At 42.3% G+C, this 25,624-nt stretch overlaps 1 protein-coding gene across 8 annotated transcripts in view; it reads right to left on the bottom strand.

The window, feature by feature from the left end:
• Positions 1–25,624, bottom strand: part of LOC142565918 (WD repeat-containing protein 91) — a 71,183-nt gene that overhangs the window by 18,533 nt on the left and 27,026 nt on the right. For 5 of the 8 annotated variants that reach the window (XR_012824916.1, XM_075676521.1, XM_075676523.1 and 2 more), the window contains 5 exons: positions 23,278–23,384; positions 21,997–22,129; positions 7,006–7,105; positions 4,912–5,024; positions 2,000–2,167 (listed from right to left, as the gene is read on the bottom strand). Coding sequence is in view for 5 of the 8 variants with exons in the window: in XM_075676521.1 (XP_075532636.1) it covers positions 2,000–2,167; positions 4,912–5,024; positions 7,006–7,105; positions 21,997–22,129; positions 23,278–23,384 (621 nt within the window). In the remaining 3 variants the exon portion in view is untranslated. Of the gene's footprint in view, positions 1–1,998; positions 2,168–4,698; positions 4,832–4,911; positions 5,025–7,005; positions 7,106–21,996; positions 22,130–23,277; positions 23,385–25,624 lie in introns of those variants that run through there. The other 3 variants (XR_012824917.1, XM_075676520.1, XR_012824918.1) reach the window with 3 other exon arrangements.

The raw sequence follows: 25,624 nt of genomic DNA on the forward strand, positions 1-25,624 counted from the left end.
CATAAGCTGCTGTGAACATCTCAGCCAAGTTTTACAGTCGTGTGCAGCGCGTGGACCTAACAAGCGGAGCGCAATGTCATCTTTCTCTCAAATGCTCTTTTTTCCAACAGAAGCCTGCTCCTCACTTTTTTCTGGACGCTTTATCTCATAATATAGCAGATTATCATACGTGGCTGCTATTGGCCAATAGCTGACATCAATCAAGAAGGGTGTTTCGATCAGTGTGCTTCTTCCTACTGTTACTGTGCATACTTACTGACAAAGTTTAATAAACAAGCTGAAGTAAGAGAAAATGTACTTTTGAATTTCAATAATAATTGCGTATTTCCGGAAGAGGGCGACTATCGTCTGCTCACACTCAGCCACAGCTGCCCATGTGAAAATTAAATTTTACCCACCACGCTTATCGGTGCTAGCCATCATGTCTTGCTAACTTTGACTAGTTTTGAACATTCAACTAGCCTCGAACCATGTGAGACTTATGGTAAGACCACATGCGCACTTGCAAGCATGCGCTCCTTCCTGGCTGCTTTTTGTCAGGCACCTTGGCAGACTTCACTTTATATTGAGCTATTTATAGCACTTCAAGATTTGCAAGTTGGATGTTGCTACTATTCGTCAGTCAAAGTGGTGCAGGACAAAGCCGGTCTAACACTACATAGCATGGCCAGACTGGAGCATATGAGCGTGAGCATGCACTCAAGCCCTGTCACGCACAAAGCAAACGCTGTGCATATACACTACAGTTGCATGTAGCTGCAATCTGCTACGTAGTGTAGATACCGCATCCACCGTGGGGTGACGCAATGAGTCTGCTGGCTGAGTGCACTGCGGCTTGCTGAGGACAACCGCATTTGGCTTACATTTGGCACGTCGTAGGCGCCAAAATTGGAAGTAGTGGCATCTACATGAAGATTCAAAATCAAATTTAAACTGCACGTCGTGGTGACTTTCAGTACGTGGAGCATTGTGGACATGCCCCACTCCGCCGTAGCCTTCACACTGCAAGGCATTGAAGAAGGTGCGAAAGCACCGCGAAGCAGATGTTTGATTGCCAATAACTCCGCTTCTGCTGAAAACATTGAAGTACTTCTTGCGGCAAAGTAGTCCTGAAATAGCCTACTTTAATTTCAAATATACATTTCTCTACTTTGGTAAAACGTGCTTCAGGGCCCCTTTAAGAAAGGAGGGATTGCCTGCATGAGCGACACTTCAGTATTGTTGCACAGCTCCGAAACATCCTTCTTAGATCACTCGGTTAGATTTTGCTTTGTGTGACAGAGTACTTCTGACCACCTTTTATATATGCAAGTGCACTGAACTGTGCTCTGGAATACATATTTTGCCACAAAGGAGCTGACAACCTCCGTTGATAGTTTGCAATCAACTTGTGTGATGTTCGTGTTCTTTTGTGCAGTGCATTTTTTCATGACTTTTTCCTTCAATTGCGTAGCTTCTTTTTTCAGAAACATGTGCGAGTTTCCTTTGTAACCTTGTGCTATTGTCAGGTGGATGACAACCTTTCATTTTCATGAAACTTCCTCCACCTGGTGGATTTCCACAAAACTCATTTGAAATATTCAGTGTCCTTGCGCTTTGAGTTATTGGTTAATTCAGCCTCATCTTATGACCTGCTAGTCGCCTGGTTAGCTCACATGGTAGAGTGACCACTCCAAAAAGTGTTGGTGTCGAGTTCGACCCCAGACATGGATAAATTTATCTTCAATTGCAAAATTTTCTTTTTTGAGAAATCCATATGGTTTCCCTTCGTAGATTCATGCTATTGTCAGGTGGATGACAATTTTTCCCTTTCAGGTCACGTTAACAGAAATGCACCAAGTAGCCAACTCAGATGTCCTTGTTGCATGGAAGAATTGGTAAATAAGTCCATTAAATGCATACTTGTACAAGCCACACTTCATAGCGAAAATTGTAAGTGAAAGCATCATAAGCCAGCAGTTTGCAAAAACCTTAATGTGAAAATTACACCATTACTAACCTTGTATACAATTCCGGAAGTGGGTGCGCATGTTAAGATATGCTCACTGTCGGCACCTAGTGAAAAAAGTTTTCCTACAGGCCGGAATCCTGATGGTCCCATACAGCCAGCATGGAGAGGAAAATCAGCTACTTTCTGGCCTGTCTTGTACACATTCCACTGGCTCAGCTGAAAAGCAAGAAGTGAAAATTAGGATTTCTACAGCAATAATTAATTCAACTGCATTTAGTAGGTTCACAAGATCTGGTGGCAAAGTTCTACACTAGATACATGTCCAGCAGCTAAGAATATTCTCATCATGAGAAGGAACAGAACTTCATTAAAGGGACACTAAAGGCAAGTGATAACTGCTAACTGATAGACTAGTAAACCCAAAAAGCCCAAAGCATCACGTATACTGAGAACAGCTCCCGACTGCTCCTGGTACGGCACAATGTTCAAGATGATCGGTCCAGCAAATGATTCCAGCAATAGCAGGGGCATCAAAATGATTTATTGCAAAGAGCTTTCAAACATTACCTTTTCATGTGTGCACAGTCATCATTTTACCTATTGGTCACTGCACTGTTGGCTTCATTTTCTGGTGCCATTTGCCCCCTCTATGTAAAAACTGCAGCACTGTTGACTCCACAACTGCACTAAACAGCAGAGTATGATGCGACCGTGTATTTTGCCCAATATGTGATAAGCAATTCAAATTGCTGTTTTATCCATAAAGGAAGTTTCTCTTGGAAAAAAATGAACATTGAAAAGTTGCTAAGGCTAACTTAATAGCTATGACTAAGTTAATGTTGGCTGTTAGTGCCCCTTCTCACTTGTTAATTTTCCTCCCAGCTGCCTTTTGCTACACACAAAGTAATCCACAACAAAATTATTAGTTTTCAAACACAGAGAAGCATGCCCACAAACTGCACTTCTATGCACAACCCCCAGTTAAATGCCGAAAATAAACTTTAGCACAGCAGCAGCAGGCTTACCATGCAAAAGTGCTAAATCCACCAATAATTTCTCACAGTGCTTGGATGTTAACTGTTTTCCTAATAATGGTACCCACACAATCCCTGTGACACAACCACAGGATGAGAGCGAAATGTATGCTTCTTACACTATGTTTAAGTGCTTATTTCAACAGTATCAGTAACTAAAAAAACAATATTTATGTTAATTTCCTATTTGTTTTAAGTAATTTTCACAAGGTTGCTTCACAGCTTGAGAGAGAGTAAGTTTTACAATCTACAAAGCTACTGGCCCAGAATTGTTGCAGCCAGAGTACCTTGAATCTGATTGTGAAAGCCCTTCAAAGCTTACTTCACCAAGAACCAGGCATTTCCTAAAATAGTGCAACAGTGTTCAGCTATCCATGCAAGTTATTGCCACATCAGGCTCTAGTGACGAAACTTGCTCAGGTGAATATGTAGCGTGCTTTATTTACAGATTGTCCAGACTTTTATATAAACACGCTATGAGCATAGTGAACATTGCATTTTTGTAGAGAAGTTCCTAGCAAAGGCTGACATACCTTGCCATAATAACAGGAGTTTCAGAAACAAATTAACAAATTTTTGTTCAATTAACTTTTTCATTACAGCATTCAGTCATTCATTACAACATTATATGGCAAATTTGGAGGCAGTAAACTTTAGTGCGCCCCCATTTTTTTTTTTTTTTTACCTTGAAAATGGCATCTGATTCGAGATATTCATTGAATTTATTGCTCAATCCGGCAATACTGCAACTGAGCACACCAGGATTGCAGTAAAGATTGCACTGTTACGTCTGATGGAAATGCCTTGTGATGAAAAGCACAACAAAGTTTAAAACTGAATGTCGCTGCCAGTCGGGGCAGATACTGATATGGCACGTTTTGTCTGGTAAGCATCTGCCGCAATGTACCATATCAGTGGTTGCCGTGACATGCCATCATTCAAACTTTGTGATGCACTTCAACACAAGGCATTTCCGTCTGACATAATAGTGGGGCTGCCTTTACTGCAATCCTGGCATGCTCGGTTTTGATATTTCCTGGACTGAGCATTAAACTTCAAGGAATAACTCGAATTATATGCCATTTTCAAGATTAAAAAAAAAAATGTGGATGCATTAAAATGTGACTGCCTCCAAGTTTGCCATATAAACAACTGCCTACAAGGTTGTAATAAAAAGTTAATTAATGAATATTTGTTATTTAGTCTTCCAAAGCTCACATTATTAGCAGCACAGTATGTCTGTCCCACGTTACATCTCCTCTGCAAAAATGGTATGTTTGCTATGCTCATAGCCCTATACGTAAAAAAAAAAAGAAAAAAGAAAAAAAAGGGGGGAAACGCACGCCCTGTACATGAACAGTATTCACATGACATGAAGTATCAAGGTTAATGGAAACCAAAGAATCAGCAGCTAAATTCAAATACACGATACTTGAAAAACAAGCTATGCTTGTGTTCAACTTGTGTATATATTCGCATGCCTGCCTTTCCATACCGTGAATCCTTACCAGGTTGCTCAGCTCTTTCAGTCATTATATGAAAAAAAAAAAGCTTCAGCTAAATGAGTTTCTTTGCTTTCATAGCACACATGCTCTATTAGAGAACAATCAGGTGAAAAAAGAAAGAGAGAGAAAGAGAATTGCCACGTCTATACCAGACATAAGATGCATAAAGCAGAAAAAGAGGAGAAAAATATACTAAAAAAGTAGATACCATGCAGTGGGAGAAGGAGCAGAGGAACACAAAGGACAAGGCAGAGGGAAGAGGTAAGAGCATTGGGGGGCAAGGAATGATGAGGCTGATGCAAGACAGGAACAGCAGGAGAAAATTGGGAGAGGCCTTCACCCTGCAGTTGGTATAATGTGACTGGTGACAATGATTACACACGAACACAAAGTATCTTCACAAAAACCACGTGCTACATACAGTGCCCCCAGCTCCTATTGAGAAGCATGTGGCTTCATCCCTGCTGAATTGCACTGAAAAGACTTCAGACTCATGGGCTACCCAATTTGTAATGCATTCATGAGTCCTCACATCTGAAAGGGAATGAAAAGAGAGTTCACGCGACTTAAAGTGGAAGCTTGGGCTTGTTGGTGATTGATTTTAAAAAGGACACAGCGCAAAAAAGACAGGGACACAAGACAGGGACACTAGATAAAGGCAATAAACAAAATCTAGTTGCAAAGAAAGAAAAAGCTATTCCAACAAATTAAAAGTGCAATAACATAAGCAACACCAAAAAGTGCTTCGTGGTTCCTGTTTCTTGAAGAAGTCATTCTTATATGCTCGGGGCTTCACATAACTTAAACCCTTTTAAAAATAGTGGTGTGTCATTGACAAATGAGACCAATGGCATATTGTTGGCAGCTGAATATATGTATATATAATTAGTTATTAGTTCCATTTGGTTGTTTTGAGCTCACTACAAGGTATATGAACACTAACTAGTCCAATTTCTCGCTTTCTAGGCAGAATTATGTTTTGGCACACAAAATGCAGGATTTTTATTACTTTTGTCACCTCAACCCCCCATTTCTGTCACTGTACTCAAACATGAATTGTGAATATCTCCTAACATTTGCAAATAAGGGGCGATCACACATATGTGACATTCAGTTCAACCAGACAAATATGTGCAGCGGCACAATATTTAACGTCTCATCATTCCAATCAAGCCACCTGTACTTTCCTGCAGCTAAACTGTAAACAAAAGACCTTCATACAAAAATAAAACAGGTTCAACATAGTGTGCACTACAATCATTAGCTGAAATATGTTACCTAGGTTAGATTACCATTTTTTTCAGTCATGTGCCAATGCACTGGCAGATGACTGAGGATGTCAAAATGGCATTAATGCTTATGCACAACAACATTAATGCTTAAGCACAGTACAGTGCGCATGAAAGGGCACAAGTGTGCACATGGGAGCAGGGGGAGGCCAAATGGGGCAGTGACATCTCCCATATCCAGTTGAGATGAGCACTAGTTTTTCTCATAGCTTTTGTCAGAGCGCACAGATAAATGAAAAAGGTAGATAATTATGAACAATATCATATGCCCTGGGTAAATTTATGAGCTCAGAATAGCAAGTACATACTTTGCTTTCCCTCATGTCTGAATAAGTACTCCATAGTGATTGTTTCAAAGGTTTGGCAGCCCTGCAGCTAGCTGGTATGAACTGAACATCCGGTACATAGTCAAGAAGGCACCAAAAGGATGGGGGTTGTAACTATGACGAAGTTTGGTTCCTCTGATAGTACCCATGCCCAAACCTATGTGACAGGGGCTCTAAAATGAGTTTCACAAAATTGGTTCCCTAGGCAGCATTTCTAATTTTTGCAAATGCCCAAACTGAACTTGTCCCACCATCTTAAATTCAAGATGTTTCGCAATTCAGAGAAATAATGCACTGCAGTTCCGATTTACCTTCACACACACACCTACTCATTATTGGCTCCCCTTACAAGATAGACTCATGTGAAAACAACATGTGCAATGCATTGGTGCACTAATTGCTGGCACAACATATTGTCAGTGCTGCACAAAGCACATGGCACTTGTGCTCACAGACACACACAGAAATACATAAGGAAAAACAGTTGCACGGTTCTGTGGGCTGACAGCAACAGGTGAATCTAACGCTGTCACGCTGAATGACTCTTGTGGGCAACAAAATATGATGGGAGTTTAAACAGCATAGTAACAAGAGAAATGGGCATGTGAATCGTGTGCGCTGTCATTGGCACATCATACATTCTCACAGAGGCTAGTTTATTTCTGCACCATCGTTGATTTCTAGCTTAGCTAGAAAAGCACACAACAAGTAGTCTGGTAAGCAGCCATATATGATCAAAAAGAACAGTGTTCCTCTGGTTGGCTTATTTAACATAGTAGTTTTTCACCTCATTGAAAAATGCCAAGTTCAACAGGAAGAGCACAAATTCAAAGATGCTTACATGACAGGGAAAACAAAAATAATGATCTTGCTTGCAATTTTCGAAATAGGTGTTCTCACCAAAAAGACATATGTTGCCTCCTGATGTCCCACATAATAGCAGTTGGCCATTGTGGCTGAATACACAGCAATTCACTGATGAGCTGCATTTAAGGTGCCCCTGTAAATATGCAAACGTGACAAATATTACAGATGAGTCTCATCTATACAGAAACATACACACATAATGCAATACACATAATACACATGCGTGTGTAGTGTGTATGTGCATGTGCACATGTGTGTGCGTGTGTCTTGGAAACGAAGTGGCTGCCTGACTGGAGCACCACCGCTGCCACTTCGTAAACGTGATTTTACTTTTGAATGAAGCCAGTGGAAGAGAGAATAGTCTAGAGGAATTTGAAATCCCCCAGGTAACGCCGGAAGAAGTAAAGAAAGCCTTGGGAGCTATGTAAAGGGGGAAGGCAACTGGGGAAGATCAGGTAACAGCAGATTTGTTGAAGGATGGTGGGCAGATTGTTATAGAGAAACTGGCCACCCTGTATACGCAATGCCTCATGACCTCGAGCGTACCGGCATCTTGGAAGAACGCTAACATAATCCTAATCCATAAGAAAAGGGACGCCAAAGACTTGAAAAATTATAGATCGATCAGCTTACTGTCCATTGCCTACAAGCTATTTACTAAAGTAATCGCAAATAGAATCAGGAACACCTTAGACTTCTGTCAAGCAAAGGACCAGGCAGGATTCCGTAAAGGCTTTTCAACAATAGACCATATTCACACTATCAATCAGGTGATAGAGAAATGTGCGGAATATAACCAACCCTTATATATAGCTTTCATTGATTACGAGAAAGCGTTTGATTCTGTCGAAACCTCAGCAGTCATGGAGGCATTACAGAATCAGGGTGTAGACAAGCCGTATGTAAAAACACTGAAAGATATCTATAGCAGCTCCACAGCCACCGTAGTCCTCAATAAAGAAAGCAACAAAATCTCAATAAAGAAAGGTGTCAGGCAGGGAGATACGATCTCTCCAATGCTATTCACAGCGTGTTTACAAGAGGTATTCAGAGACCTGGATTGGGAAGAATTGGAGATAGAAGTTAATGGAGAATACCTTAGTAACTTGCAATTCGCTGATGATATCGCCTAGCTTAGTAACTCAGGGGACCAATTGCAATGCATGCTCACTGACCTGGAGAGGCAAAGCAGAAGGGTGGGTCTAAAAATTAATCTGCAGAAAACTAAAGTAATGTTTAACAGTCTCGGAAGAGAACAGCAGTTTACAATAGGTAACGAGGCACTGGAAGTGCTAAGGGAATACATCTCCTTAAGGCAGGTAGTGACCGCCGATCTGGATCATGAGACTAAAATAAACGGAAGAATAAGAATGGGCTGGGATGCATTTCGCAGGCAATCGCAGATCATGAACAGCAGGCTGCCATTATCCCTTAAATTATAACAGCTGTGTCTTACCAGTACTCACCTATGGGGCAGAAACCTGGAGGCTTACAAAAAGGGTTTTACTTAAATTGAGGACGACGCAACGAGCTATGGAAAGAAGAATGATGGGTGTAACGTTAAGGGATAAGAAAAGAGCAGATTGGGTGAGGGAACAAACGCGAGTTAACGACATCTTAGTTGAAATCAACAAAAAGAAATGGGGCATGGGCCGGACATGTAATGAGGAGGGAAGATAACCGATGGTCATTGAGGGTTACAGACTGGATTCCAAGGAAAGGGAAGCATAGCAGGGGGCGGCAGAAAGTTAGGTGGGCGGATGAGATTAAGAAGTTTGCAGGGACGACATGGCCACAATTAGTACATGACCGGGGTTGTTGGAGAAGTATGGGAGAGGCCTTTGCCCTGCAGTGGGCATAACCAGGCTGATAATGATGATGATGAAAGCCAGTGGACTCTCCATTCTCGAGCTGTCAAAACGTGCATTCCTTGCTTCCACTAAACCGAGCTCCCAACAAGTGCTGACTTTACATTTTTCTAAGAACACTAGCCATGGATGATGCTGCTCCTACTCCTGCTGACAGAGACGCCATGATTACGTCTCCTGTCATCACCATAGAGCTTCAGCTTCCCAGCTTTTGGCCCAAGCCATTGTAGCGGCTGTCCATCACTTCATTGTCCCCTCCGTGAGGGTCATTGCCCCCTGCTTTTTCTTGGAACCGAAGTGGCTGCCTGTCTGGGGTGCCACCACTGCCACTCGGCAAACCTGCTTTTACTTTCGAATAAAGCCAGTCAATTCTCCGTTCTCGAGCTGTCAAAACGTGCATTTCTTGCCTCCACTAAACTGAGCACCCAACATGTGTGTGTGCGCATGCACATGAAGGAGAGTACCCGTCTCATTCTCTAGTCTGGCCATGGCTGTGCATGGCTGTCCTTGGAGCTGAGTGCATACGTGGCCCACACACCATATGTTTGAGGTCATCTGCAATGGGTGCCATAGTGACGGACAAGCAAGCAAGGGCGAGCTGAGATTGCTTGTGGCTTCATGCATGCTACCTTCCTGCGTACCTAGTGTTGCAGGTCATGTAAACTGAGTTTTAGAGATGCGGCACAGTAGAAATGGTGAAGCGAGCAGCAGCATAAAATGTTCACTTTGGGAAATGCACCCCCACTGCCAGTGCTCCTCATCATGCTTTCATCGTGACAGCAAGTGCTCATGGTCAATCATGGGAATTTGTCCATGTTTGGCTGTGCGTACATAACACTATGCTTGTTTAGTTAGTAAGCAAATGTTTACTGCAATTTATATGCACTATAAACTACGAATCTTACTTCATGAAATTGTCTAATACTTTCCTGTCACTATCAATATTCTGCCTTTGATTCGAAACTGATTTTTTTAAACAACAGTACAAAGTGCACCATCCAGGAAGCCCAATCCTGCAGTGACTACGCAGAAAACAGTGTAGTATTTTTTTATATAAGGATTCTTTTATCTGCAATCACGATCATGCTTATCTAGCCCTATGCTGGAAACAGTGATATACGAGTGCAGTCGTGATTGTACACCAGCATGAGAGAGAAGGCAACATAAGTGCTCTAGAAGCAGGAAATTAATCTTGTTTATCAAGGCAATCATAGTGTGCCTAATGCTTTCAGAACTGTTCAGTTACGGTAGTTCTACAATAATACTGTTACGTGAAAGCACAGTGGGGAAACTATTTACAGGGTGTATTTACAAGGGCAGCAAGCACAGGGCAAAATAGAAGCCAGCAAAAATCAAGCAAGGCACGTCGTCGTCATCAGATCAGCAGTGGCCACTCACTGGTACGTCCCACTAAATCCAAGGGTTGACATCATCGTCTTCGAGTAGCGCGTAGCATAACCCCCGGCGGCAGATGCGCCGGCCCGGCGCCACGTGGCGCCGGCCCAGCGCCACTCAGGACTTACAGCAGAAGAAGAGAGGTAATGTTTGAGTCTCAAAATGTGGACGACGTCACTGGACAGTGGAACAGAAGATGTAGTGGTTCTGGCAGACACAATCTCGTATGTGACGTCAGTCACTTGTCAAAGGACGCAGTATGGGCCCGTGTAGCGAGGAAGGAGCTTTTCAGAAAGGCCCACATGTCGGGCCTTTTGTCGGACGTCACGTGCATATTCACTAGTTGAAGTTGCAGGGGAAGGAAGAAATGCATCCAACCGCAAAGTTGGTTCACATCCGAACAAAACGTAAAAGGGACAGCATCAAGCAATTTCATGGCAGGAGGAATTATATGCGAATGTCACGTATGGCAGTGCAAGGTCCCAATCACGGTGGTCAGCCGACACATACTTCAAAAGCATGTATGTCAAGGTCCAACTAAAGTGCTCGGTGAGCGTATTCGACTGGGGATAGTATGACGTGGTGATGACTACCTGGAACAGCAGCGCAGGATATTGTTGATGACGTTGGACAGGAAGGTACGGCCTCAGCCAGTCAGCAATTGACGTGGTGCACTGTGTACTAAAATTACGTCACGGAGGAGAAAGTCCGCCACGTCTGTAGCACAGCTAGTCTCCAGCACTCATGTCATAGCATAACGCATCGCATAATCGGTAGCAACTGCAACCCATTTGTTTCCTGAAGCAGATGTAGGAAAGGGTCCGGGAAAGTCCAAACCAACACAAAAGAAGGGCTTAGGTGGGACATCAATTGGCTGAAGATACCCAGCAGGAAGCATGGACAGTTTCTTTCGGCGTTGACAGAGCTTGCAGGTGCTGACATAGGACTGCACTGAGCAGGCTAGGCCAAGGGACGTACTCTGTGATTATCACTTTCGGTGACAGTGTCGCCTCGGCTATAATATCTCCGTCAGGCGCACGCTGATTGGCTGGTTGAGCAAAATAGGATGTCGTAGTGCTCAACCAGCCATTCAGCTCATCTGATTTTGCTCAAAAAAGAGCCCTTCATATAGCAAATTCACACATAGATCCGCTCCACTCTAGGGTGATATAAATATTAAACCATTCTTCGCTATGAGGGATTACAAACTGGCTTGTGTGGTCATACACATATTAAATTACAACATCCCACTATTGTCATCTGCTTTTGTCGATGCACCTTGTCCAACAAGACATTTTTTCAACTGTCGGTTTAACCTTCCAATCATTAACAATGTTTGTGGTAAAATAACCATAGTCTATGCTGTTGCCATAATATGGAATATAGTACCTACAAATTTAAAGATAGGTCATGTTTTAATCGCCGATATCAAAAAGTTCTTCCAAAGTGATCAATAAGCGAGTCCATTGTAAACTGATGTGTTTTTATAAATTTTTTTTGTGCGTGTGTGTCTGTAACTATTGTGTAAGTTCATATATCCCTTAATTTTCATTTTTGTATGCAACAACCATTGTATAACTTGTTGTACACGAAATGGATGTACAATGTTAAGTTGTCTCGCTACCGTACCTAGCACTCCCTGCGTGGGCCCATGTCTAGCCGAGAAGGTGAAGAGCCCAGATTATTTACATGTTCCTTTTTTATGATTGGCGTGAATGAACTGATTTGATGCAGGGCATCATCAATTCATGGTAACAGGCAAGCGTCTTCCTTTGTGATGTTGTTGAGGTGGCAATAGTCCGCATAAAAACACCACGAACCATCCTTCTTTTTAACTAAAACAACAGGGGGCACCCAGGGACTGTAGGACGGCTCGATGATGTCCTTCACAAGCATCTTGGCTTCCTGCTGGATGACACTTCGCTCAGACGCCGCCACGCGATATGAGCGTCAGTGAACAGAGCTGGCATTGCCAATATGTATGCAATGTGCAACAACGAACGTCTGGCCCACAGGGCGACTACCGAAGTCGAAAAATGTCTTGATACGACTCGAGAATATGTCTGAGGGCTTCAGTGTGCTCAGGGGGAAGGTCATCAGCGATCATGCTAGGAATTTTGCAGCTGCAACAAGTTGTCAGCGTCAGAGTGCCCTTCTGAGAACATTTAGCATCGATTGCAAAAGCTACTAGCTGAAAGGCTTGCATGTGGCAAAGGTGGGCTACGGAAAGCCCCCATGGAAGTACTTGCTTGATGAAGCCGAAATTCACAAGTGGAAGGTAGGTTCTGTTTGCCGTAATGCTCAGGACCATGTAGGGTGCAGCGACACCGTGCATGCAGAGGCCATCGGTAAGAAGGGTCACATGGTATTTACCATCTGGAACAGCTCGCGAACATGACAATTTGCACACATCATGGTTTTAGATGGTAGGCGAGCAAAGTCGCTGCAATGTAAGCGAGATGGAGGAGGTTGGTCACTGGTTTCACAGAGGCGAGGCAGTTCAAGGCAGAAGACACCGGCAGAGCAATCAATCAGAGTGGAATCAGCAGAAGAAAATCAAGTCCAGGTATGAGTTCATGAGGGCACTGTGCAAGGACCGTAAAAATAACAACCACTTCGTGACCAGCAATGGTAATCCAAGCTGTGCACATTCCAACAACAACGACCGTCGCACCATCAGCGACACATACAACTTGGGTCATGGGAGGTGTAAGGATCTTCTTCATGCGGTGACAAAAAGTGGCACTCATGAGGGAGACCTGCGCCCCAGTATCAACCAAAGCTCTAACAGGGATGCCGTCAACATGGACTTCAAGAATGTTCCGGTGGGCACGTAAGGGTAGCTGAGGATTTAGGGTCAAGGTTGACAGTGCAGTTTCACCTCCAGAAGCTGCGCAGTCTAGTTCTCCAGTGAAAAGTGATGGCTAAAGGACGTCGAAGGAGAGCAGCAGTGAGTTGGTGAACAAGATGGATGGCGATGCGGTGGAGGCAACTGGGCGTAGCAGGTACCTACCTCTGGGACATTGGGTGCAGAGTATTCGGTGCAGGATGGATGGCGGCTTCCAGTATGGAAGGGACCAGACTAAGTGGGAAATGGGCTAGGCGACTGAGAGGGCCACTGGCTGTGGCACTAGTGAGCAATGTGTCCAGTGCGGCTGCAGCAGAAGCAGATAGGTTTATCATTGGCTGTTCTGCATTCCAATGGGTTTCTGGAACGATGAAGGGTGTACGGTTCGCGACAAGGCCTGTCCACAGACACTAGGGTGGCGTCAGGAATGTTCATGGTGCAGAAAGTAGAGCAGAGGCCAAGGTTTGCAAATTGCTGGCAAACAACAGCCTAGATGAATAAAACAGCCACCGTCGAGGTGTCGGATACCGTGGGTTTATAAGAAGCCGGATACGTGGCCTCGAGTTCTCGGCAGCCAATGCGCATCCCACTGTCTGATGTGAATGGCTGACAAGGGGTTGCCTTGCAGGTCGACGTTGCAGCGGTATTCGGCAGGCGCTCTAACTGAGGCAAGATGCACCGGCATTTGGCTCACTCTAGTCGACAGCACTCTTTGATCATACAGTCAATGGTGGTCACGTTGGTCAACACAAGCAGATTGAACGCGTCGTCCACAATACCCTTCAAGATGTGGGCGACCTTGTCAGCCTCAGACATCTTCTGGTCAGCTTGTAGACACAAGGCTAGCACATCCTGTATGTACGACAAGTGAGGCTCAGTTGATGTCTGGGTACCAGTTGTTTCTTGGTGGCAAGCTGTCAGTGCACAAGATAGAAACAATCAAGAAAGAAAAGTCACAAAGAACAAATGCAAAGCCCTACTATTGCTGCCCCAGGATGCATCCACCAGACAAGTGTAAGCACGTATCATCCACCTTTCCATTGCACAATTAAGAAAAAAGGTCGCACTGCAGACAAAAGGTTGTTTCATTCCCAAAGAATAGCTGTAAGCAAGGAAAAGTAAACAACAGCAAGCATTAGGTGAAATGGCAATTTTCTTCCCTTTCTTATTTTCCGATTTATTTATAAATGCATTAGCATTAGGAGTGTCAAAGTGTGTGTGTGAAGCGTGGAAAGCCATTCATGTGGTAGTGGTAGAGAGAGTATGGGAGAGCTTCGAACAGCGTTTATGTGTGTATTATGTGCATGTGTAGCAAGGTAGACATTTGGGCGAGTTGGCAAGGATCCATGGAGTCATCATCATCAGCCTGGCTACGCCCACTGCAAGGCAAAGGCCTCTCCCATACTTCTCCAACTACCCCGGTCATGTGCTAATTGTGCCCATGTTGTCCCTGCAAACTTCTTAATCTCATCCGCCCACCTAACTTTCTGCCAGCCCCTGCTATGCTTCCCTTCTCTTGGAATCAAGTCCATAACTCTTAATGACCACCGGTTATCTTCCCTCCTCATTACATGTCCGGCCCATGCCCATTTATTTTTCTTGATTTCAACTAAGATGTCGTTAACTCGCGTTTGTTCCCTCACCCAATCTGCTCTTTTCTTATCCCTTAACGTTACACCCATCATTCTTCTTTCTGTAGCTCGTTGCGTTGTTCTCAAATTAAATAGAACCCTTTTCGTAAGCCTCCAGGTTTCTGCCCCGTAGGTGAGTACAGGTAAGACACAGCTGTTATACACTTTTCGTTTAAGGGATAATGGCAGCCTGCCATTCATGATCTGCGAATGCCTGCCAAACGCATCCCAGCCCATTCTTATTCTTCCGTTTATTTTAGTCTCATGATCCAGATCGGCGGTCACTACCTGCCCTAAGTAGATGTATTCCCTTACCACTTCCAGTGCCTCGTTACCTATCGTAAACTGCTGTTCTCTTCCGAGACTGTTAAACATTACTTTAGTTTTCTGCAGATTAATTTTTAGACCCACCCTTCTGCTTTGCCTCTCCAGGTCAGTGAGCATGCATTGCAATTGGTCCCCTGAGTTACTAAGCTAGGCGATATCATCAGCGAATTGCAAGTTACTAAGGTATTCTCCATTAACTTCTATCTTCAATTCTTCCCAATCCAGGTCTCTGAATACCTCCTGTAAACACGCTTTGAATAGCACTGGAGTAGGAGAGCACAAACGGCAAAGAGAAAGGACAACAAGAGTGCGTTAAGCACTCATGCTGTCCTTTTGTTTGTTTGTCTGTTTGCTTGTGTGCATGCCTAACTCTAGTCTTTCGCATTCACCACTAAGTCGTCAAAGAATTTTTTTATTTCCGTACCAATTATTACTACTATTACTGCAAGGTTATAGTTTGCAGCATTACGACAATGAGCAACGAGCAGACATGCAATGCTCCCACAAGCAATTTGAAGCAGACTGTAGCCCAACATGGAGCAAAAGCCAGTAAGTGAATGTTCTGTGCTGCTAGCATTATGAAAAATGTTGAAGTTGCATTTTTGCATGAAAATATCTGGACAACACCACTGAAGATAAATTGATTCTGCAACTGCATCTGTTTCCTTATTTGCAAGTAAAGAATGAAGTTTTTCAGATTTGCCAACATCTGACACTTGTGTAAAGGTTTTGTGCAAATCCCACCACTATTCATCAATGCTATAATTACTATTCAGTTCAAAATTATTCCTAACGAAATTATTCGACACTATAATTAGTATTCATTTCCACTTCACTTTGAACCAAAGGTTAATTTCTTGCACCAGCCCAGATAACTGGAAAGAGACTGTAACTCCCAAATTGCGTGACATGCTGGAAGAAAAAGGTGCGCAATAAGACAAGAAGAGAGTGACCTCTCTGTTAGAAACCAGACAGATTGTATACATGCAAAGTTGCAGTAATCAACCTCACTGAATGCCTACAGTAGTATGTAATTTGATCAAGCAGTGTAAGGTCCATATGTGGAAACCAAAGACAGAATACAGGATCACCGACACACAGATCATGTACGCCCTGACAAAGCTGCATGGAGTGTTATTTTTAATTTAAACTTCCTTGGCCTTTGGCCAGTTCATTTCCTGAAACAATGAATGCCACAGACTCAAAGGAGCATCATGAAGTTTCATAAGAAACAATGTCGGTTCTGAGTCCCGACAGCTTCAAAGTGCCAGCTGCAAGTTTGTCTATAGAAGACGCTTGAGAACAGCTTCCTAATAGCAGCAGAATCTTAATAGCAGCAGAAAGGGTGTTCCAGAGACTTCTTGCAGATAGACAACACAGTACAGTTGGCCAAATAGAAAGCCGCAGTTTTATCACTCCTGGCTATCGGCTAGGACAACGGAAACAGATATGTCATTGAAGAGGACAACATAAATCTGCTATCAGATCACATGCCATGAGCATTTGGTGTCCTGCTGGAGCTTATTCTGCCTAAGCATGCTTTCCCATGCCCTAATTTAGTTCCTCTGTGAACCTAAATAATGAGTTTCCTTGATAGGATATGTCAGTATATACTGTGCATGATCTATCAAATCAGGTTACAGATAGCTTTTAATTGAGAACTTTCATTTTAACTTTGCTGTCATTTTTATCAGCGATTCAGCTTCGTGAGAACATGCATCCTTATAATCTATAATGTTTGTGCAAACACATGTAAGCTATATGTCTGAGTTTAATAAAGATGTGCTTCTGACATTTTATCACAATCTTTAACTTTCAAGTGACAAGGACAAAAAAAATGAAAATTGGGTGAGTTGGTGTTGATGCACGATTAAGGGCAGCATGAACAAAGAAACAGGAGGAACCACACCCGACAAGCAGTGAACCTCAAGCAAATTTTATTGCAGAAATGATGTGCCTAACTGCTTCTTTTTTTTTTGGGGGGGGGGGGGGTAAATAACATGCAATCAGGAAGAAGCATGCACTTAGGTACAATTTCTTAGTTGAGTAATCGTCCTGGATGATCCCTTGTCAGTCCCTGTTGTTCATGCTGCCTTTAACCCTTTCAGTGTCCGATTTTTTTCTCAGATTATTTTAAAATGAATGGAACTGTTTATTCTCGGTTATTCAGAAGGGAAAAAATGACATGGACAATGGTAAATGCACTCTTAGTATAGTCCCCACTAGAGAGTGGAGAATGTATGGGTACATCACTGACATGGTGGGACAGAAATGCGAAAATGTACTGGTACGTCAGTGGCGCCGAAAGATTTAATCATGGCAAGGACAGGACATTTCTTAACACAATTAATTTACACTTGAACAATGTCAGTCAGGAAACCTATGTGGTCATCCACAAGTCGTCCTATGTGGCCGTCAGTTTCGTAGGTATCCTTCAGACATTGAAATTAATATCCCTGCAGTAGGATATTCGTATCTTAAGTGGATGACCATCAGATATCTATGGTTACTTAGGGAATTGTGCTACGCGTTGCATGTGTAGGAGTGCCAGGTATACATGACTCTCCCAGTAAAACTGATGGTTTGTTTGCACTGTGAACTGTAATTTTGCATAAAGGCAGCATTTCACAGCGAGTTTTATTTAGTACTACATCTGTGTGCATTAATTGCCCCCCCCCCTCACCCTTATTCATCCACAATAAGTCTGATGTGTGCATCATCTGTAATGAAGTCACTCACGACATGCAGATGCCGCTGTAAGGCAATGGTGGTGCAATCTGTCACTGCTACCGTGAAACAGTATGTGCTTTGTGCCAATGGAGTGGGAAGGAAAAGGAGTTTATTGCACAGTTGTTTTTGAAATGATTTCTTTGAATGTTTAATTAACTTTGCTGACAGAAACCACTATACTTACGAAGCATGTTAATTAGCATGTAGTTTTCTCTCTCAATAAAATGGATTTATCTATTCTTGTGTGTTGTTGGCTCTCATGGTTATGCCACAGATTGACTGGTATGTTAGTTTGCTGTTTTGGTAGTTCTGCAGTGTGTTAGGTAGTAAATGTCAATTCTACTTAAGCATATACTTGCACCTAATAGCGATTTTAGTATATTGTGCTCCTGTTGCTTTATTTGATCTTATGCTTGCAAAGAAAATGGACACAGCAGCAGCCATATACAATCTCTCACCAAGCAAAATTTGGGTGGCCGTGAAAACGGCCAATTATAGGACAATAGTTGTCTTAATGCAGGAACTTTAGCATGGCACACCTAGACATTAAATGTGTATGCTGTCGGCACCAGCACACTTCTAAATACTAGCGACATGTACCCTAAAAACAGACTCTATCATGTCATTATTTACTTTTTCAAACGCTTCCCAAATGCTCTATTCCAGAGTGTCAAGAGAGCTCAGGATTCTTGCACTGTACACAAGCGATTTTACATAGTAAAACACAAAAGATTTCTCATAGTCTAATGTCACATGACTGTGGTGGCCAGGCCATGTTTGTTTATCTACGACCCGCTAATCAATTGGGGAAGTTCGCAGTAGATATTGGTTAACTTTCCAACGTGGTGTGCTTGAGCCTCATTATGCTGTTATGCTGAAAAATGCAGACTTCATGCTGCATATGGCTTTCTGCTACCAGTGACAGAAACTCAGTTTACACAGTGCTCAGATATGCATCTGCAGTGACTGTTGCCTCAAAAAGATTGCCCTATGATACCTTCTCTCCAGATTTTACACCACTCTGCTACACTCTCCAAATGCATAGGCCATATAGTAAAGAACCTTAGGTTTTCTTCCAACAACTGGCTTTTGCAGCACGAGTTTACCATGACATTGATGTGCAAGATGACCTCATCATTGAACAGAGGAGTTGAAGGTGGCCAGTGTCAGCAGCAATTAACTGCTGCTCATCATCCTAAAACTGCTTTTGCTGATGCTTTCCTGGGCACTCAACGTGTGCAGCATGCATTATTTATAAGGGTAAAGACTTGCCTTTTCAATACTCTGCTTACAGTGGATAAAGAGGTGCCAGACATCAATGCAGCACGTCTGTATGAGAGCATCTGGTTTTAAAGGTGCCTTCAATAGCATCGGTGAGACCTTACCATCAACTCCCCACATCGCACTTCCTTGCTCCTCCTTAGTACATTCACACTGTCGACCTCTTAAAATTTCTTCTTCAACCTTGCAACACAAGAACAAGGAGGCAGTTATGTTCAAGCTTTGCCCTGAAAGATCTGTGCATGTAGTGTGTCGATTTTGACTCCATGACCACAACACAGCCATGGCTTTCTCTTCCTCATTATAGTGATGCATACTTATCAAGGTCCTTATTGTGCATTCGCAGGAAGAAGCATGAAAGCCATGACTTCAGTCCGCCAACTTAGGACACTGCTATCTGTTGCATAACGAGGACAGCACACGACACGTAAACGGATAAAAATATTTTATTGAGAGAGAAAACTATGTGCTCACTGTCGTTGTGTCTAATGTATCTAACAAATGCAGTCTCTGTCAGTGTTTAATTAATAAACTATGCAAAGAAAACATTTTAAAGGCCGTTGTGCAAAAATCTCCTTCACCACTACAGTAAGTCTACTTCCTGTCCCGCTCCAGCAACACATCATGTGCGCTATGTTTCACCACAGTCGTAATAGATGACGGCACCATTCTGTCGCAGCAGTGGCATCCCTTCAGGCAATGTGCTCATCAGATATATAGTGGGTGAATCAGGCAAGTAATGCATGCAAACATGGTATTAAACAAAACTCAATGCAAAGTGCTTTCTCTGTGTGAAATCTAAGTGCGAAAGAGCCAGTAGTTTAGTTTGGAGAGTCATGTACACATGGCACTCCTATGTATGCAACAGACAGTATAATATAATTGTTGAGCCTTGATTACTGCACAGGTATTCTGAAGAGTTGCAAACCTGTGTACGCTGTCAGTGGAGATGACAGCACGTATCTCAAACAGCAGGTTCATATTTGTTTTTGTTTTTCTAAATGAAAAACAAAAGAAAAAGATTACCATGATGGGTGTCCAAATGGCAAAGGTTTTAAATGAAGATGGCTTGTTTTATTTTGAAGGTATCATATTTGATAACCTAGTGGTATTAATTATTTTTGTATATTCACTTATGGCTTAATATAAAGGTGTACCATGATCCCTTCAAGCATGCATGCAACAAATACCTGAATAAGCAGTGGCTGTCAGTTGCATCAAAGCACCCTGCGACTCTGCCAAAAATATTTACCTGTTCCTACAACCTCAGTTTTGTGTGGAACATTTCTTCCATTACAGAGGGAGGGCGCACTTAATGAGGCAGGAGTTAATATTTTTTGCACAGAAATTTGAAATGACTGAAGAAAAATTTACTTTATTTAAGGGACAGAAAGTAAGGCCCTCTGGATTTATAACATCAACTTACTGAGTGACAAACTGAAACTTTACTTCAATGCGCTGGTGCATATCCCTTGCTAAAAAGGGTTTGAAATGGCAAATCCAGCTGCAAAAAGTTGTCGATCAGAAATACCATTCCTTTGATTTTTCTTGCAGTGTGCTCACATATTTTTTTTTTTCAGTTATGGTCGTTGGAAAAGTTGCACATTATAGCTTGTTTTGCTGCCCTTCGATGATGTGGCAATCAGCAAACCTCCACACTTTTCGCCAATCATTGCATCTGGATTATGAAGCATGAGGCCTATGAAGAGTTTCACGACTGCTGTAGAAAAGCTCTTGGTCACTATTTTTGAACGATCACTTTCACGGATAACATCTCTTTAGTCAGACTTCATGCGACTCAGCACTGAATGCGTCAGCACCTACGAGGGACAGTTTACACGAACATTTGTCGATCATGTGATGATTCAATTCTTGCTATAGTGCCAGTAATGTTGTCAGCCATAGGCACTGATGAAAGTCACACAAAATCTCGCGAAAGTGACTGTGTCCCCGAAAGTGATTACTCGAGAGTACCACCCTTGGTTGCACCAGCTCACAAACCCCTTTTTAATATTCTTGTAACATAAACACTAACGCTGCTGCAGCAATGATTGTGCATGCATGAGCTCCGACAGCACTGCATGCAACAGAATGCACAGAAACCCTTGCAGCACTGAGTCACTCAAAAAAAATTGAGGACAACTAAGCACTTTTTATGACTTGTGAATGCAAAAGCATTAATGTCCAATTGAACACCGCTGGGTGGTCCTTTGAGTTTTGCACTGTGAGTAATGTTTTCTAATTTTGCTGCAGGGTATATCGAGTTTTGCAATTAAATTGATGTGGGTCATTTTTTTTTTTTTTTTGTACAGTTTCGATGTTAGTATGCTGGCTGTAGACGGGAATAATTTGGACGACACTGCTAAGAAATCAAGGATGCTGCATGCCACTGATGTCCTGTATGATGAGAGACTGAGGAAGCAGCAGCGGCCACCAAGGCCGGCAGGTGCACGCTACAGCTGAGCTCAGTGGGGGTGAGAGAGAGATACAGACTGCGTGCCGGCTTCCGAGAATGAGACGGTGGCACCCACACACGCGCATCACATGACTGCCACACCCATGACAACCCATCTTGCCTGCGGCATTGCGGCACCGTATCTACTCCGTTGAGACACGCTGGTAACGTGGCGTCGAGGCAATGCCATCTCCTATGACGCAACGCCTGTTCTGATTCACCCGCCTGCTCCGTCAAGGTGCGCTCGTGACGTGGCGTCGCAGCCAATGGGAATTTAGGTGCCGTTTTACTGCTACAGACAACGGCAGCGTTTTCATTCAATGGGCCTGCTAATGCTTTCGCATCATTTTTTTTTACTAAGGAGGCTCGCATGTGAGAAGGACATCATTAAGACACATGAAGGATGGCCACCAATTGCACAGCACTAGGTGCATGTGACATGCACATCATCATTTCCACTTGCATGTATAGCAATCAGTAGCCTCTTACCTGGAGCTGCTTGCTTTTCAAGTCCCACAAAAGCAGCTTCCCCGGAGCTGGTGCAGTTGTTGCCAAGGAGGGCTCCGAGTGAAGTGAACTCACCATGACTGGCTCTACTGGACTGCACGCTAGGCAAGCAACACTATGGACACAGAAAATTTGTCAGCTAGTTGCTTGTTATACATACAAAAAGATACAAAAAGATACTGCCCCCTAAAGGCAACATTCCAAGAATGGTCTCGAGATATGTACTTCATATAAACTCTCCATACAGTAATTATGATGACTAAGTGACCTCATTATAACTGCAATATTTCTGGAGCAAACTTCCAAAATAAAAATGTGAAGTACACAAATGCACCCATTTGCTTTAAGAGTAATTTATGTTTTCATGTTGAAGCCATACTGACCCTAGATTATGTATAGAGGAATGTCATTGTGTGTGTGTGACATAATGTGAAACTTTGGAGTGTTCGAGCAAAAATATCAAAATGACAGTGCAAATGTTTCCTAACTACCGTATTCCAGAAAAATGGCAGCCAGATGATTTCAATTAAGCAAGTAAGAGGACACATAATTCATAATGCTGCATCAATCTGTCAAGATCAAGATCCACGAAAGCATGATGGATCTTATCAGTAATTAAAACATTGAGCTCTAAGGCACATTCATGCAGACTTACGCAAGCAGAAATATAACTGATATGCAAAATATGCCTTGCTGCAAGCGTATCTTACTATTAAAGATGCCATTTCAATCACGATTAATATTTTTAATAATGGCCGCACCATTTTAGCTTCTTCCATTTCGTAAAATCATATACATGATTTCCAGAAAATAACAAATTTTCATAGTCTTGACCAAAATAGAGGGTAGTTTATTCTCTGAAGTTATAAGCACTCAACACATATTACTACATATGGCAAGAACTGGATTTTTGTTTGGTTGGTTGAACCACCTAGCTAATCTTGCAAATGCAAAACTGTCTCATATCAGCTTCTGTAGCCAAATATAGAACGAGTCACTGAAAAGGAAAAAATGACAAGCACACAGTTCCCTTCTTTCTAGTCCCTCAACCTATGTTTTGCATTAGAGGATGATACGGGTCACCCCGATCAGACCAACCAAACTTTCAAATAACTCGATGATAAATAATCTCTCATTACACAACCTCTAACAGCTAACATCTATGCCTGCCAAAGATTCAAGGATAAATCAGGCAGCAACTTCAGAAACAAAATTAGTTAGACCAGTTGAGAAGCCATTACTGATTGTATGAGTTACACCAACCTGTGCTCTTTAAGAACAGATGCAGACTCAGGCACAATATCAAAAAGCGCTCTCCGTTCCTTGATGTCATACAACCGCAGGTTTCCCTGCTTGAGCCCATAAACCAACTGAAAAGAGCAAATTAATGGAGCCATATTACCTTTGCAAAAGCATCGAATCATCATCAAATGATTGAATCATTTATCACAGCAGCTCAGAGAGATCATTAATGTTGATAATGCCATCTCAGATGACATTCTCAGACCAGAGACAATGTGTTCACATGTCCCATTTGCTCCTGAAGACCTGCTGTTTACATTAAAAATATGGCCATAAGAGTTCACCACACTCCACTACATTTATTGACAGTAATTGGACAACGAAATCGCAATATGCAGTACTGATCTAAAGTATTATAGGATATGTCAGCTCAATACATAGGCAACAGTTCTGCAATCTTGCAGTTCTGCTGAACCTATTGAAGACATCAGTGACCTCTTTGAAGTGCCACTCACTTTGTGGAATTTATCAAAACTGCTATCTGAGCAAGTCTGTCATGATAAGATGGCAGAGATATGGAAGGCTCTAATATGTATAAAACATTTAACATCCCTGCTATATGGAACAATTTCCAAAGGGCTAGCATGCCATGTTTAGCAGGTACAATTTTCACTCTAAGGCACTACGATACTTTGTCATAGTTAAATTAAAAGAAACAACATATTAGGTTTCGTATTGCAGCATATTAGATAACAGCTAAATAATACCAGTCACAATGTTTTACTGATTGTAAATCTCTTCCAGAAGGCCCAGCTTCATATCATAACTAACCATATCAGCATCGGAAATACACAGAATGCCAACACATGCCATATCTGTTATTCATTCATCACTAGTGGCATGAGCAACCTTTGTAGTTTACTAAGTACTTTGCCATTTTTCTAGTGGACAGATGTTGTTATTGAGTGGCTTCCAGCTAGATCATCTATTTTCCTTTCATCATGCACTAAAATTTTTTGAAAGCTGCAACATGTAATTCTAATTGAAACAGTACACTAAGCACAAAATTAGATGTAGCAATGTAGCCAATGCTTACCTAGGAAGTGTAGGCAATACAACACTTTTGCTGAATAGTAACCAAAGCAGTTCATAACATAGTGTTCTGGGCACCTGTGAACCCTACCATTACAATCCTTTGAAGGAATAGCAGAAATAATCGTTAAATGCTTTCCTCAAGAAATGAATAAGTATAATTTATTAATGTGTGCCTATTATGCTGTTTGACACATCAACATGAAGTTGATGGAAAGCAATTTGCATTTCAAAAGACAATAATTAGCTACGTATAAGACAGAAATAAGCTGCCATATATGTTTTCCATATGATGCTTTAACTGCATTTAGAAAAATTTTATGCTTGATTGGACAGGCAGGGGATTGTAATGGCATGTGTAGTCCTGAAAGGCAAAGACATTTTTATTTGAGGACTAATTTTGAGTTTACAGATTCTGTGTACTTTCCTCAGAAGAAACAAGGGCCTGTGCTTCTCTAATAACTCAGCCACAGCTTCTACTTAACACTACATACTCTTTTCAAAAGTGTTACTCGCTTCATTCAGTTATTTTTTCTTGTTTAGTATTTAATACAGTATTTATTATTTGGTATATTAGCTTACACTGTTTGTTGTATGTGTGCGACAGTGAGTTTATCTTGGCACTGTTGATTTTGACAAACAAGCACCACCTTGTTTTCAAGGTCAAAGAACTGCTGACAGCACTGTATGCCACACTGCTCTACTTAGGAGAAAGGACAGGATGAATTCCAAAAAACGTTTCCTTTCTTTTCTAGTTCTTTTTTTCTTTTTCAGCAACTGTTGGCCTTTTCTTGAACAAAATGTAGCACTCCCCCCCCCCCCCCCCCTTGATGTGGCACAAAATAAACCTCACAATTTAGGAATGAACAGATAAGAAAAGGTAGCCCTCTGCCACTACAAGCTGTCAAGAGAAATTTTCAGTAGTTGATTTGCAGTCCTTCATATGCATGAAACATGTTCAATGGTTTTAAGCAGGTTACTGTAAACTCGTGTATACTCTGCTTCGCCATCTCCGTGCAGTGAAGACTAGGACTACTATCAGCCGATCAGTAGTGACAGCGAGCTCCGGAGAAGAACACGCTTATTTTGTGCTATTAATACTTCCAGAAAGGTTCTATTCAGTCAGCCCTGCACAATCAGGAGGGGGCAATGAAAGAGCCTTTCTTCTGAATTGCTGATGCGACCCCCAGCACTGCACGGAGTGGGTGAGATGGAATTTAGCAGACGGCCAAGTATGTGCATTAGTGAAGCTGAACTTGGCACAATGGCAACAATG

Source organism: Dermacentor variabilis, unplaced genomic scaffold (genome assembly GCF_050947875.1).
Source record: "Dermacentor variabilis isolate Ectoservices unplaced genomic scaffold, ASM5094787v1 scaffold_12, whole genome shotgun sequence".
NCBI classification, from domain to species: domain Eukaryota; kingdom Metazoa; phylum Arthropoda; class Arachnida; order Ixodida; family Ixodidae; genus Dermacentor; species Dermacentor variabilis.